The following is a 15,786-nucleotide window of genomic DNA, read 5'->3' as shown; positions in this document are numbered from 1 at the left end:
AAGACAATCTAAAATGAGAGAAATAGCTCAACTGGAGATTGGAGATAAGGGTGGCAGGGGCAGCAGTCTAGAGAAGCTTTCCGCATCACCCGGACCTACTGGAAAACCAGGAACTCTTCCTACTCTCAGGAAGCCCTTTCCTAAAGCCCTCCCTTTACCTCCTCCCCCACCCTTTCTCCCACAATTCCCCCTGCAGCCATTCTGGCTACAACTCTCGGTACAATAAGGCTGAAGCCAGAGAGGGAGTCATGCAAAGCCTGTCCTAGACACATAGAATTCCTACGTGGGATGTAGAGCCAGGGAATGTGAATTTACCAAAAAACTCTCCGGTGATTCTCATTTGCGTGCTCTAGTGGAGGAAATTGTACCACACCCTAAAAAGATTGGCAGGAACTTGAAAGTCAATTAAATATTTAGTTAAAAGAAAATAATTGTTGTAAGTATGGTTACTAAATTGAATGCAAAAATCCAAAGCCAAATCTTGAGAAAGAACATTTATATAATAAATATAGCATAATAATTGAGTTTTATGACCCCAGATTACATTAGTAAAGACAGGAATTTGTGAGATGTAAAAGTGAAAACAAACAAAAATAAAACCCATAAAATGAGAGAAATATTTGCAAATCCTATGTCTGATAAGGGTCTTATAAGTGCTGCAGTAAACACCTCTGCACAAACCTGTTTGTATGCCTGTGCAAGTCCAGGTATAGTACATACTGTTACGCAGGATCCAGAATACAAAGAGAATCTTTACAACTCAACAATAAAAAACCAAATAACAAAATCAAAGGGGCAAAGGATTTAAATAAACATTTCCCCAAAGATATGCAAATAGCAAAAAAAGCACATGAAAGGATGCTTGATACCATTAGTCATTAGGGAAATACAAATCAAAACCACAATATGATACCATTTCATACCCCACGCAATGGCAAATTTTTTAAAAAAGAAAGAAAATAACAAGTGTTGGAGAGGATGTGGAGAAATTAATCAGAGCACTCAACACACTGCTGGTGGGAATGAAAAAATGATACAACCTCTGTAGGGGTTCCTCAATAAATTAAACATAGAATTACCATATAAGCCAGCACTTCCACTCCCAAGTATACACCCAAAAGAACTGAAAACATATTCACACAAAAACCTGTACACGAATGTTCACAGCATTATTATTCATATTAGCCAAAAAAGTAGAAACAACCCAAATGTCCATCAACTGATAAATGTATAAACAAAATGTGGCATATCCATACAATAGAGTATTATTTAACCAAAAAAAAAAAAAGAAATGATATATGCTATAACATGGCTGAATATTGGAAACATGCTAAAATGAAAAGAGTCAGACACAAAAGGTCACATATTGTATGAATCCATTTACATGAAATATTCAGAATAGGCAAATCCAGAAACAAAAAGTGGATTAGTAGCTGCCAGGGTTGGGGAAAGGAGAGAACAGGAAGTGATTGCTAATGGGTAAGGGGTTTCTTTCGGGGGTAACAGCAATGTTCTGCAATTAGATGAATACATAACCTTGTGAATATACTAAAAAACAATGAACTGTGTACTTTAAAATGCAGATTTTACAGTACATGAATTATATCTTAGAAAAGAAAAACAGTAAAGGACAGGATCCACAAAATAATTTAAGTCATGATTTACCCCAGCAATAAAAGAATTAGTATTCAGTCTGTAGGTGACTTTGGGTCTAAAACTATGCATCCAGAATAAAGAAGATTAATTGGGGGACTGATTTCAAGCACTTATAGTCATGGGACCATACATAGAACAACCTTCCAAGTGCAGATGTAGAAATGAGAGCTGTAACTAAGGAACCAGATGAGCAAGCCCAAAAGAATGATCTCCAGAGTACAGTTCCTTTCAAGTAAACTACTATGAGCCAAAGCACACTACAGCTCTACCTAACTTTAATCAAATCCAGCCCTTTTATGAAGGTATATTCATTACAGATATGGAGGAGGGATATGATCACCATTTACTTCAAAAGATTTAAAAAATTAAAAATCAAACAGGATGTGGAAAGAAACTAAAAGAGAATACAAACAGTTAATAAACATAATTTTATTACAAATGAGTAACAACCTTACAGAAGTAGGTCGGGAAGAAAAGAACTAGCCTAAGTAACTTTGGAAAACAGATTTAGACTGTACTGTAAAGCTGAAGACAAATACTGTACTCTAGTTTAAAAACGTGTTTCTCAGTCATCAGCAACATGGCAGAGTGAAAAGCTCCCTTTGTCTCTCCCTTTCAATCTACAACCAGTAAAACAGCCACAAAGCAACAAAAAGTGCCTCTGCCCAACACACCAGGACGCCGGAGAATTCCACACATTAGTACACATAAAGGTGAGTGGACTGGAACACACAGGGGAGGTGCTGCCTGCAGTGCTCACCCTACCACCTCAGCAGCTAAGCCCTCAGCCCCAGAGAAGCCAGTAATAGCAGGGGAGGCAGTACACACAATGCGATTCCAGCCTCCCGGCCTCAGCAGTCCCCAGATTAACTGGGCAGCAGCAGCTGTGGGGCCTGAGATGACACCCCTCCAGCCACTGAAGCACCCATATCTCCACGCCCCACACCCTACCTGCAGTAGCTGAGCTCTCACACCTTACAACACCCGACACAGCAGAGGCATCTGTGCAACCTCAACTCCCCCCACCCACTTCCTTTCCCCTCCCACAGCAGCGGAGCCTGCAACTCAGGGGATCCCGGACGCAAACGACGAGCCCACCATTGGGGCGCACCACCAGGTAGCGACACCATAACACCAGTGACACTAGCAGAAGCAAGGTACCAACAACTCTGGAGGCACAAGAGGAAATAATGACAGCACTGAAGCCACACCTCCGACAGAGGTGGTGGAGGATGGAAAGTGCTCAGAATCCAGCAGAAAGGCGGTCACCACTTCAAATGCACTGGCAGAGGAACAACTCATCAAGCACCGTGAATAACCACAGTAACACTGTACCACAAAAAAGAAAAGGACAATTCTCTAGAAACCAAAATTAAAGTCACAGAATATTGCAATCTGGTAGAGAATTCCAAACAGCTGTCCTGAAGAAACTCAATGAGCTACAGGAAAACGGAAAGCACTTCAATGAGCTCAGGAATAAAATTAATGAACAGAAGGAACACTTTACCAAAGAGACTGAAACTCTAAAAAGGAATCAAACAGGTATTCTGGAGCCGAAGAACTCAATAAACAAGATGAAGAATGAATTATAAAGCACTGGAAAAAGAGCAGACCATATAGAAGAGAGAATTTCTGTCTCAAAAACAGAAATCTAGAAATGATACAACTAGAAGAGGAAAGAAATAAGATACTTTAAAAATGAGGAAATTCTACAAGAGCTATCAGACTCTTTTAGGAAGGGCAACATTAGGGTAATAGGTATGCCAGGAGAAGAGAAGGAGAAGAAAAAAAACAGAGTTTATTTAAAGAAATAATAACTGAGAAATTCCCAAACCTGGGGAAAGGAACCAGATATACAAGCCCATGAAGCTAAGAGAACACCTAATTACCTCAATGCAAAAAGACCTTCTCCAAGACATATTATATTAAAATTGTCAAAAATCAATGACAAAGAAAGAATTTTAAAGGTAACCTAGAAAGGAACCCCACTCAGGCTACCAGCAGATTTCTCAGCAGAAACGCTACAACCAGGAGGGAATGGAATGACATTCTCAAAACACTGAAAGATAAAAACTGTCACTCAGGAGTACTCTAGCCAGCAAATTTATCACTCACATATGAAGGACAAATACTTTCCCAGACAAACAAAAGCTGAGGGAGTTAATCAACACTAGACCTGCCATCTACCAGAAACAAAAAGGCAGAAGTACATAGAACTTCCAGTAAGGTGACAGACTCAGAAAATTGCAACTCTTTATCAGAACAGGTTCTTAAACACTTTATTATAGCAAAAAGGTTAAAGGGAGAAAAAAAAGTAGAAAAAATAACTATAGCAACTTCAATTTGGTAACAAACTCAACATAAAAAGGGTAAATTAATTTGAGACAACAAAAACACATTAAAAAATGATGAAAACTGTATAGGTAATTACTTCATCTTACTAGAAAAAAAAATTTTTTTAATGTGTTTCTCACAGGGGAAAAGGTTAGCAATTCTGAAACTACTTTTGTGTGTGTGCACAAAGATTGAATAAATAAGTAAATACACTGTGGATGAGAACAGATTTCTTACCTCTGGAGAAGGAAGTAAAAGGAAAGGGAAAAAGCTGGGGGGGTGGGGACTGGAATGAACCCTGAGGTATGGGATTGGAACTGGCAGCATCAGTATGAACTCATGGTTTTTAATCTACATGTAGATGGATAGATAACGAAATAAAAATATATTTTATGTAAATTACAAATGTGTATTACTATACATGTATTTGCTAGCTCTGTCTACTGAGAAGACTTAGAAACAGTAACACCCCAACAGTACTGAGCACGCCTGGCACCCAAATCTTGGTTTCTAGATACCACTCTCCAATAAAATGAATCTGCCTCCTTTGGAAAAACGGTTGATTCCATGGCTGGCACAAACAGGAAAAACATGAGACGCATGGGGAACACACTGTGGTACCAGAAAGTGAATTAGTACCCACAAAATGATGGGTACGCTATAAAAAGGACACAGCAGGCAAATTTGAATGTGTTCTCAATAACCAAAGCTGGAACAATTTGAGCAACAAAACACTGGATTTTAACCCACATGGTAAAATAAATATCCACAAATCCATGTAAATAAATAGTTGGACCGTTGGTAAATGGAGGAAAAAGGACAATTCTTCCTTAACAGTAGAACTGCAATTAATAAACATAGAAGTAATGAGGGTGTAGGAGTTCTAACAGGTCTCCCCAAGATGTGCCACTTTGGCATGTGGATTATTTTGAGCTAAAGGCAATAGAGGGACTTCCCTGGTGGTGCAGTGGTTAGGAATCCACCTGCCACTGCAGGTGACACGGGTTTGACCCCTGGTCCAGGAAGATCCCACATGCCGCAGAGCAACTAAGCCACTAACTGTGCACCACAACTACTGAGCCTGTGCTCTAGAGCCCGCGAGCCATAGCTACTGAAGCCCGCGTGCCACAACTACTGAAGTCCACGCGCCCTAGAGCCCGTGCTCTGCGACGAGAAGCCACCAAGATGGGAAGCCCTCACAACACAACGAAGAGTAGCCCCACTCGCCGCAACTAGAGAAAGCGCACGCACAGCAACAAGGACCCAACGCAACCAAAGATAAATAAATAAATTTATTTATTTATATTTTTTAAAAAAGTATGATGAGATGCAGGATGTTTGCAGTTTCAAAGTACCTCCTCACAAGAGGAAGATATTAATTACAAATGAATTATTACAAGTGAAAATTACATTTATTATTAAACATACAACTACTGTTTTTTAAAGCCTTCAGCTAGCACCAATTATTTTACCAGTAATATCAGAATTTAAAAGACTGTGGTCCTCCTCTGTTAAAGGAATCACTGTCCTTGAAATCTATGGACTAGCCAGTAATTCAACCATACAAACAAATGATAGATTCCTTAATTCCTTCTCCTACTACCTCCTACGCCAATGGCATTCATTTCAGGCAGCAGTTTATTGATGGACTTAATTTTACAGGCTATAGCAAACCAACCCCTCATGAAATCAAAAACATGACTGTGGCCTTCTTCACACCCTGTACTTACCTGACCTAGAGGGCTACAGGTACAACAGGGAGCTGTGCAAGCCTTTCCAGCAATTTGTGGTCAGATACAACTTAATGGCATCAAAAGCTACCAACTTTGAATCCTATAGATTTAAGTTGAATGAGAATTTCTTTGCTGCCACAAAATCAGCTTTACTTTATTAATCTCATGTGATATATGGGAAAATTAATGCATAGGGAGACAGAACTGATTTTTTTCCTAAAGGAAAGACTCCTCAAAGTACCAGCAAAGGACTCCTCAAAAATGAGAATGCCACACAACTATGTACATGTAAATAAACATTAAACACAGTGAGGCTATGATTAGAATGCATTTTCAAGGGAATGGTCTCTTGTATTAGAATTGAAAATACATGTGTCCTGTCCCTAACATGAGTGGAACAGACAGTGGTAATGTCCACACTTTACAAAAGAGAATAAAAAGGTACTTGACAAGCAAAAGAAAGCCACCTATCTGAAGGAAAGTGCTGACTTCTGAGAGGAGCCTACCTGAAATTCTGTAAATGGATAAAAAGGTAAAGGACATCACAGACATGTGAGGTCTGGCATTTTCCAAAACAAGTAACTCAGAACACTTCAGTCTTAATTTCAAAGAACAGTAATACTGCTTTCAAATAGTAAAAGTTCTGAAAGCAAGTAAAATAATGAATTTAACCTACATGATTAGGTAAAAACTTTTAATCCAGATTTTAACATTTTTGCCTACTGACAGAAACAAATCATGAAATACTCAAACCCCAAGCCAAAGTAGAGTCAAAAATATAAATTGATGAAACCATGAGAAAAGCATTAAGATAATAAATGCAACTATAGTTTTGCTAGGCATCCCACTCGTCTCAGAAAAATATGTGAAGCCTTGAAATTAGAAGTTGTTTAAAAGACCAATGACAAAAATAACTTCCTTAAATCTATTCATCAACCAAGGTAAAGGAAATTAGTATTTCCTGAGCAGCTTTTTCATGCCAGGCACTTACACATCTGCCCTATTTGATCCCAAAAAGCCTGAAGCAGAGTCATTATTATCTATTTATAAGTGAGGAAATCAGCGCTTAGAGGAGCTAACTTCCTTGCCTTTGGCTAGAACAATGTTTCTCAATCTCAGCACCACCGACATTTGGCCAGGTAATTCTTTGTTTTGGTGAGGACAGGGGACTGTCTTGTCAATCACAGGATGTTTACCAGAATCACTGGCCCCTACCCACTGGATGGCAGAAGCATCCTCCCACAGTTGTGATTAACAAAAACCTCTCTAGACATTGGAAATGTCCCACGGAGGGCAAAACTGTCCCCAGCTGAGAACCCCTGAGTTACAGTGAAGAAGGCAGTATTTTCATTCAACAGACAAGGGCTACGTGCCAGACCCTGTTCAAACTGAATTAGGGACAACTGAGGGTCTTTGCCCTCGAGAGCTTGCTTTGAACCCTGGTCTTCTAGCCCAAGTGGTGTTCGATTTTAAAACAAACCTCTCTCCACACACAGACAGTGTGACCTCCCACACCCTCCCTCTGGCCAGTGCCCACGTGAGCTCACTCCTTCAGCCAGTCAGCAGCACCTCCACTCACCCACCTGCACTGGCTCAACAGTTTGTAGTCACTTCTGACTCAACCCTCCCCTTCATTCCCTGTTATCAAGATACTGCCCAAGCTCTGCTTGTTTTGCCTAGGAGTAAAATGTCTCTCTCATCCATCCCTATCCTCCATTCCCATCATTCTAATGTAGACACAAGGCCAACTCCCTGCCTTTTTTCTACTACCAGTAGAAATCAGAAGAATTTCACCTCTCTTGGTCCCTCAAATGAATTAAGGGTATACATCAAGATATCATAACTGAACTACCAACCTCTAGGGTAGGGGGCTGGCAGGTATCAAAGAGTAGTCGGCAAAGACCACATCCTCCTTTTCTGGAGTGGGAAAGGAAACTGAAATTTCCCATCCCATCACAGACACTTTCACTCAGATGTTAACTTGCAGTAAAGAGCAGCCCTGACAAGCATTAAGAAAAGGACACAGGAGAGATCAGTTCACGTGCCATTAAAAAGTGGCTCGCATGCTATTTCTGGCACTTGTGCCATGCACCACTTTTGCCTGCTCAAGGGAACGGAGAACTGACACTCAAGAAGGAAGTAAGGTAAGATTCCCAAAGAAAGCATGAACCAACTAGCATTTCTGCCCCTCCCAATGTTTAAACCCAGAGGTAGGTACAGCAAACATTCCACTAGGGAAACTCTAAAACAGATAGTCAAACAAAGTCTAGTGAAATAACTGCATACAAACATATATATTTATATATATATACAACACATTCATAACATAATACACAGCACAAAAACGTTAATTTATTTATACTGTAAATGAAAGGCTTTAAGATGAGAAAAAAATCCAGGATCTGTTTTAAAACTTATCTCTCAGGACTTCCCTGGTGGTCCAGAGGTTAAGACTCCACACTCCCAATGCAGGGGGTCCGGGTTCAATCCCTGGTCAGGGAATTAGATCCCGCATGCTGCAACTAAAATCCCACACACCACAACTAAAGATCCCGCACACAGCAATGAAGATCACACGTGCAGCAACTAAGTCCCAGCGCAGCCAAATAAATAAATAAATATTTTTTTAAAAAATAAAGTTGATCTCTCTCCTAGGCAGAGAACAGAACTTCATTATATTAATGGTTCTTAGGAGTGCTTTGTCCTTTTTGACTTTAAGACATCACAATCAAAATAACTTTAAATCCAGTATCTGAAATTCACAACCTAATCAAAAGTCTTAATTTATACTTCACAGTTTCAAAAAAATAATGATCAAGAAAAGTATTATGGGTAACATCCTAAATACTTCTGCCTTATTATTTCTGAGTTTTCCTGTAAAGAACTGAAATCAAACACCAGTACAGGGTAGCAAATATATTCAGTATTAGGGTCCTATTGCTATTCCAACTTTATCAGGTTATTCATTTTATGTAACTAAATAAATAAATGAAAATAATTTCTACAAGGATCCTTCAACATCTCAGAGTTTTCTGAAAGAATAAAGAATGTGTTGTGCTAAATTTCTGTTATTTCCTCTTGGGAGACACAAGTTTAGGTCAGTAACTTGATGAAATGATCAAAAGTCAAGCCAAAAGACCTCCCTTTACCAAGAAATTATCATTAACAGGAATATTAAAGACATAATTCCAATTCACACATTCTCTAACATCTGATGCAGGAAGAAAGAGATTGAAGTTGAATTAGATGCCCAGTTACAACCATCTTAAAATGATGTTTCTGACCCCTGCTATTACTGTCTTTCTCTGTCCATAACCTATGATAGCCTTGTAACATTTCATTCAATTTTTTTCTAAATGTATCCAATAAGCTTAGTCTAAACTAATCTAACTGAACACAATTTGAGTAACTCGGCCCTCCTTATCCACAGGTTCTTGTGGCAGATTCAACCGACTGCAGATCAAAAACACTAAAAAAAATTCCAGAAAGTTTCAAAAAGCAAAACTTGAATTTGTTGCATGCTAGCAACTATTTACATTGGTTTTTACAACTATTCATATAGCATTTAGATTGTATTAGGTATTATAAGTAATCTAGAAATGATTTAAAGTGTAAGGGAGGATGTGCACAGGCCATACGTAAATTACTACACCATTCTGTATAAGGGACTTGAGCATCCTCAGATTTTGATATCCGTGGGGTTCCTGGAACCAATCCCCTGATACTAAGGAATGACTGTAATTCTAAGATGTATACCTTTGTCAATATTAACTTAAAACCTTGAAGATGGAGGACATATTAACCAATGCATATAAATACCAGCCATATAAAGGAAATTGCATTGACGGCCTGACATTTTTTTTTTCTGAGAAATCCTTTCCTGTATGAAATGATGGCATTAACCTAGAGTTCATCCAACCAGTTTTTACTTTACCGCCTTTTATTAACACTTGTCCATATGAAAACTGTAAAAATAATCTTGTCACAACTGATGCCTGAAATCACTATAAAAAGAACCTGTTATTTAACAAAGTAAACATGGGAGGAACTTTTGAACATACAAAGAGATCTTTAAGATGTTACATGTAACAATGGTGTAATTTAAAATTTTCCCAGCTAACTTTACCATCAAGCTAAGGTGTTCTTTCCAGCTTTAAAACAAAAATTGACCTTGTTAATAAACAGATTACAGTTAACCAAGATCTCAAAAGAAAATCAGCCTTGAGCTCCAAGGGAAATGTTCCCTAGGAGACTATTCTGATTGATACTGCTTCAGTTAACAGAGTTGAGTTCTAATGACATTAAATGAATAATAAAAACATTAAGACAAATCACGTATTTAGGACTCAACTGTCAGGAGACTACTACTTACAAATATTCTCTGCAGCATCCTTCCTCTGGGTTAAATTACTACAGTTTATCAAATGCTATCATATAATCTTTTAGTTTCAACTCTTTTCTAGAAATACTGATTAAGAATATTATTTTATCAACAAAACTGCAAACATTATAAATTATATTTTCCACACCTAAAGATATAAAATATTTTTATAACCTGGTTTCTTATTTTTAGTTAAAGAAATACAATTAATATGGTTTCTCATCCCTTTTTCCTTACAGTTCCTCCAACTATCCTAACACAATCTTTTCTTAACATATTTCTAGTGACTAACAATTTGAACTCGAGTAATAAACTATTTTAAAAAGTAAAGTGTAGGGGCTTCCCTGGTGGCGCAATGGTTGAGAGTCCGCCTGCCGATGCAGGGGACACAGGTTCGTGCCCTGGTCCGGGAAGATCCCACATGCCCCAGAGCAGCTGGGCCCGTGAGCCATGGCTGCTGAGCCTGCGTGTCCGGAGCCTGTGCTCCGCAATGGGAGAGGCCACAACAGTGAGAGGCCCGCGTACCGCAAAATAAATAAATAAATAAATAAGTAAATAAATAAATAAATAAAAAGTAAAGTGTAAAGAAACGTACTATCATTTTCACATGCTATCCAAAATGATCAGGGGAATTTATTCTAGATGGATTAGCCATGCCTCTAACCTTAAATTAAGCATGTCCTAAAATCTTGAAGATCATTATATTTCTATATTTAAGGCTATGTTAAATAGTTTCATGTGCATTAAATTTATAGTGTTTTTTCTATGAAACAGACCAAATTTATTCCAAAGAAAAAAGTCCATTACTGGGAAGGAGAAATTATTTGCAAATTTCTCCAGCTAGAAATATCTTTTCTAATAAGCCATCCCTTTAAACATACAAATGATTAATTTTTAAAACATCAGATGAAGAGCCATTTACTTGTGCATCTCCAATTCCTAAATGGTATCTGTTTAGATCTGTGATAAACATGCAAAAAGGAGTTCCAAAGGATGTGGATAAAATCCTAACCCATGAATGGAAGTCTAGAACCAGTCCCTGAAATTCCAGGAAACTAATACTTCAGATACTTCTAGTGACTGACTCTAAGTATTCATGATGCATCCTGGAGGCTAAGGCTAAAAACTGATCAAGGCTTGCCAAGAAAGTTTAAATGGGCCATGGGAGAAAGGTCCAGAAGAACTGAAACTGAAGTACCAAAAGAAATTAAGCACCGTGGCTGAAAGGAGCCACATGGATGAAGTTGCAGACACGGCACACTCCCTAAGGACCTCCAGGCTCCCGCTCCCAGGGCCACTAGCAATTCCATCCTATGCACACCTAGAGGTAGGCGGAACTTACCTACACACCAACTGAAGGAGTCTCTGTTTCTGGGGAACAGCAGCAATCACTCAGTCACTCAGCAGGCTAACTGTGTATCAACCATCCTTCTCAGGCACTTTATTACATACCAGGCTTCATTCTTTCCTCACACCCACCCTCCAAAAGAGGTCATTGTCCCATTTCCAGATGGGAAAACTCAGCAGCTAAAAAAGCTGAGAAACACAGTAACTCATGAGATATTTACAAGAGGAAAAAAATTACCTATTCGGATTCAAATCCAAGCCTGTCTCTTTCTACACTGTCCTCTGGTTTGTTGGTAGAGCCCCAACATCTCTGCGGGCTTAAAGCCTTACACTATAGAAAATTCTGCACTTAAATCCACCCACTCCCTAACAATGAAAACTTCACACACAGCATTTTGGCCACTACTGTACCCCCTTTCAACATTCAATGTCATGGGCTTCCCTGGTGGCGCAGTGGTTAAGAATCTGCCTCCCAATGCAGGAGACACGGCTTCAAGCCCTGGTCCGGGAAGATCCCACACGCCACGGAGCAACTAAGCCCGTGCACCACAACTACTGAGCCTACGCTCTAGAGCCCAGGAGCCTCAGCTACTGAAGCCCGTGCGCCAAGAGCCCGCGTTCCGCAACAAGAGAAGCCACCGCAACGAAGAGAAGCCACTGCAACGAAGAGGAGCCCCCGCTCACTGCAACTAGAGAAAAGCCCGCGCGCAGCAACAAAGACCCAATGCAGCCCTAAATAAATAAATAAATAAATAATTTTATTAACCAAAAAATCATTCAATGTCATAACAACATTAATGGCAGGTGGCATATTAGTATGCAAACACTGGGCTAGGCTATTTACAATTAACATTTATTGAGCATTACTATATATGCCAGATACTATTCTAAATGCTAACAACCTAAATGCTACTAATAAGGTAGGTTCTATCAATATCTTTATTTCACAGGTAAAGAAATTGAAGGACAAAATGCTTACTAATGTGCGCAAGGCCAAATGATGGTAGGTGGGGATCCAGCATTCAAATCAAGTTGCCTGGTTCCACAGTGCATGCTCTTAAATGCTAGCCATCCTCTCTTCCAAGAGAATTTACAGAGTTTCTCATTTAACCCTCCTAACTATGTAAGCCAAGTATTACCAATCCCGATTTATAGATGAGGAAACAGAGGCTTAGAAAGGTTAATTTGCTTAAAATCACACAACTTTTGGTGGTTAAGGTATAATTCCAGTCTGTTTTTGTTTCACACCCCTAAGATGTTACTATATCTCATATAAAAGAGAATACTAACTGTAAAAAGGAAAGCGACAGTAATCTATGTATTTCAAAATGGCCAATTGGTTTTGAAAATTTCTAGGCTATATACAAGTTCTTAAAAATGTTTAAGAAAAGAAAAAGGGGTGTTATGGTAATGAGAAACTGACCAAAATGGCCTCGATCATTAATAGGCGGAAAACCTCCACTAGTTTTTAAGAATTGTATAATCTTTTACTATGAGGCCAAATCATTATTTGGCCATAGAGTACAGAGACTCAGACACAAGCGTGCACCATGCTCCCATCTCACAACCACTCCCTACCACCTGAACAGACAATGAGAGCCAGCTTTATTAGTCATGCTCCTTTTCCTAAGAGATCAAGAAACAGAAAAGCAACATCTAACAATCCACTGACTTTAGGCTACACTCTTAAATCTGGTAACATTCTAAAAGCAGAAGCTCAAGTTTAACATGTTATTTAAGATTCAACTACCAAGAAACAGGTATATGAATGCATTTAATATTCTTTGTCTCTTGTACAGAAAGGATCTGCCTTCCTTCAATCTATAAACTAAAAGACAAAATGGAAAAAACCTCAGAAAACTGATTTTCCATACCATCAGACAAAAAATATTGCTTTCGAATGCTGTTTCTAAAGATCCAGTTAGACAGTAAAAGTCCGCTGCAGTTATATACATGAGTATTTCAGAAAATGTCTTCCACAAATTATCCATCGAGAATAAAATTAAGCAAGATAATCATGCCTTTCATCATATTTCCCTCATATCCCAGATGTCTCAGATAGCAAAATAGGTTATTGCATATAAGAAAAGTCTATTTTAAAATAACTAGTCCTACTTAGATCAAGCTTACATTTTCAACAACAGAAAAACAAATTAGAAAGCAGCCAGCAAGCCCAACTGCAGCTCCTTTGTACCAGATATAGATTTTAAAAACCAAAGATACATGAAAACAAAATGTAATTTGTAAATATCTTTCATAGCAACTTACAGCCCCACTCAAAAAAAAAAAAAAAAAAGGAATAAATGAAAAAAGATTATCACACAGAAGTCAGTCCAAAGAATAAGTGTGCTTGTTTCAGGAGAGGAAAACATTGATTCAGAGTTGTTCAATGCTTTTAGAAAATAATCAGTGTATGAAAAGCATTAAATATTTTATAAGGCCAAAGGAATCAAGTAACATGTGAATGATAACCCAGTGCATTTGCAGCATACAGTGGACAAACAGGTTCCACTGTCAACCTCCCAAAGCATGTTTTGAAATGAGGAGGAACTTTAAGAAATCACCTCATAATATTTCGTTAAAATCAGAATTGACTTTTGTGAACTGAAAAGCAACGAATTTTCCCCCAAAGCTGCATTTAATAAAAAATCGTTTTCTTTCTTATAAACGAATCCAGTTACACCAAATCAAGGCTTGATATGCAAATACACAGGGATGCAATGCAGAGCCTTCCCTCCCCATTTCCACTTCCCCTGGAGTGATTCCTCTCTCAGAGACTATGGAAACATGCAGATGCCATCTGAAATGAAAACTTCCTTTCCATCGCCTAAGCTAAAGAAGCAGGTTCCTCGGAAAAGCAGAATCAAGCTCAGTCACCCTACAGAACCTTAATTTCCGAAACGCCCTATGTTACCAAAATAAAAGCCAGATATCCTAGGAAAGCAATTCCTTGGACACTTCACAATCAAAGGAAAAAATAAAATCAGAGAATTAAAAAGGTGGCGAAAGACAGACAACTTAAAAGCCAACCACCACACCCTCAACTCCGCGCTGCAACCCGCCTGCCGGGGGCCTTTACCTTCATCTTCCATCGAAACTGCACTTGGGTTGATGGCTACAAAGTCTTTAGTGTCAGCCACGGCCACACTGGGAAGAGAGAGGAGAGGAGGACAAGAAGAGAGGCCCCCGGAATCCCAGGCCGTCACCCCCGCTCCCGGCCACGCGACCCGCGGCTGCGCCCACCACCCCTAACAGCAGCATCTGCAAGAGAAACCGGAGAAGCGGCGCTGACGGGTGCGGGAAGGGACGGCCGCCCACCGCCCCCCAGGCCCCGCGCCCGCCCCCTGGCTGCCCGCATCCCCCCACTCACGCCGGCGGGGCGGGGCAGCGCCCCGGAGACGCCCCCAGCCGGGTACCCCGGACGCCCCCAGGACCTGGAAGTTTCTAGAAACGGGGGACAAGAGGTAATCCGGGCGCCCCGCAAAGCCCCAGACCCCTTTTCTGGACTGCGGGGGACTCACCCGCGCTCTCGCGGGAGCGGCTCGCCAAGCGGCGGCGCCGAACGGGCGCCTCTCCCGGCGTGGGGGCGGCAACCGGGAAGGCGGGCGGGGCGGGATGGGCAGCAGGTGAGGGGACTGGCCTCGGGCGGCCCGGCGGCTCGGTGCGGCAGTGCTAGTCTGCTCCCGCCTCCGCCTCCTGGGCTCCGCCCTCCCCACCGCCCGCCGCCCCGGCGCGCCCCGCACCCCGGGCCCGCCCCGCACTCCCGGGGCCAGGCGGACCGAGCTTTGTCGCCACCACTTCCGCCGCGAGGGGCGCGCGCGCAGGCGCACTTGCACGCCCGGGCACGGACGGCGGAAATGAGCGGAGCCCGACCGCCCGCCCCGAGGGGCTTCGGCTGGGGGCGCCAGTCCCGGCCCCACCTGCCCTGCGGCGGCCCCTTGGCCACCCCGGAGACGTGCCCGGCGTTTCTACGCTCCCGCCGGGCGCAAACGTGGGAGAGCTGCCAGCTTCCCCGCGCCGGCCGCGCGTCCTCAGGAAGCAGCCGCTAGCCCGGACCGAACGGGCAGGCGCAGCCATGTTCTGGGCCCACGAGGTGTCTGAGCGACCCGACGATGCAGCGGGAAGCCGCTCCCGCTGGGCGGCCGTCACAATCTGGGCAGGTGACGCGGGGACGCCGCTGCCTCACTTGCAAGCCAGTCACGGTTGCTCGGCGCCGACCGCGGGGCGGGGCCCCGCGGGGCCACTTCCCAAAGTTCCATCCCGGTGGGGGTTTGCCTCAGCGCCCGCGTGCCAGGAGAGCCAAGAGCTCTCCAAGAGCAAGGAGAGCTCAGGGGA

At 41.5% G+C, this 15,786-nt stretch overlaps 1 protein-coding gene across 4 annotated transcripts in view; it reads right to left on the bottom strand.

The window, feature by feature from the left end:
• The window catches only part of ATP2C1 (ATPase secretory pathway Ca2+ transporting 1), a 117,838-nt gene that overhangs the window by 87,635 nt on the left and 14,417 nt on the right, over positions 1-15,786 (bottom strand). The window contains exons 1-2 of one of the 4 annotated variants that reach the window (XM_082654262.1): positions 14,973-15,083; positions 14,531-14,712 (exon numbers count right to left, since the gene is read on the bottom strand). The exons of 1 other annotated variant lie outside the window; for it this stretch is intronic. In XM_082654262.1, coding sequence (XP_082510388.1) covers positions 14,531-14,536 — 6 coding nt within the window. In that variant the 5' untranslated portion in view covers positions 14,537-14,712; positions 14,973-15,083. Of the gene's footprint in view, positions 1-14,530; positions 14,713-14,821; positions 14,862-14,972; positions 15,084-15,786 lie in introns of those variants that run through there. 2 more of the 4 variants (XM_082654264.1, XM_082654263.1) reach the window with 2 other exon arrangements.

The sequence above is a fragment of the Grampus griseus genome (genome assembly GCF_964374135.1).
Source record: "Grampus griseus genome assembly, chromosome: 5".
Lineage (NCBI taxonomy): Eukaryota > Metazoa > Chordata > Mammalia > Artiodactyla > Delphinidae > Grampus > Grampus griseus.
The sequence above is the reverse complement of the archived record's forward strand: the minus strand, read 5'-3'. Positions and strand labels throughout refer to the sequence as shown.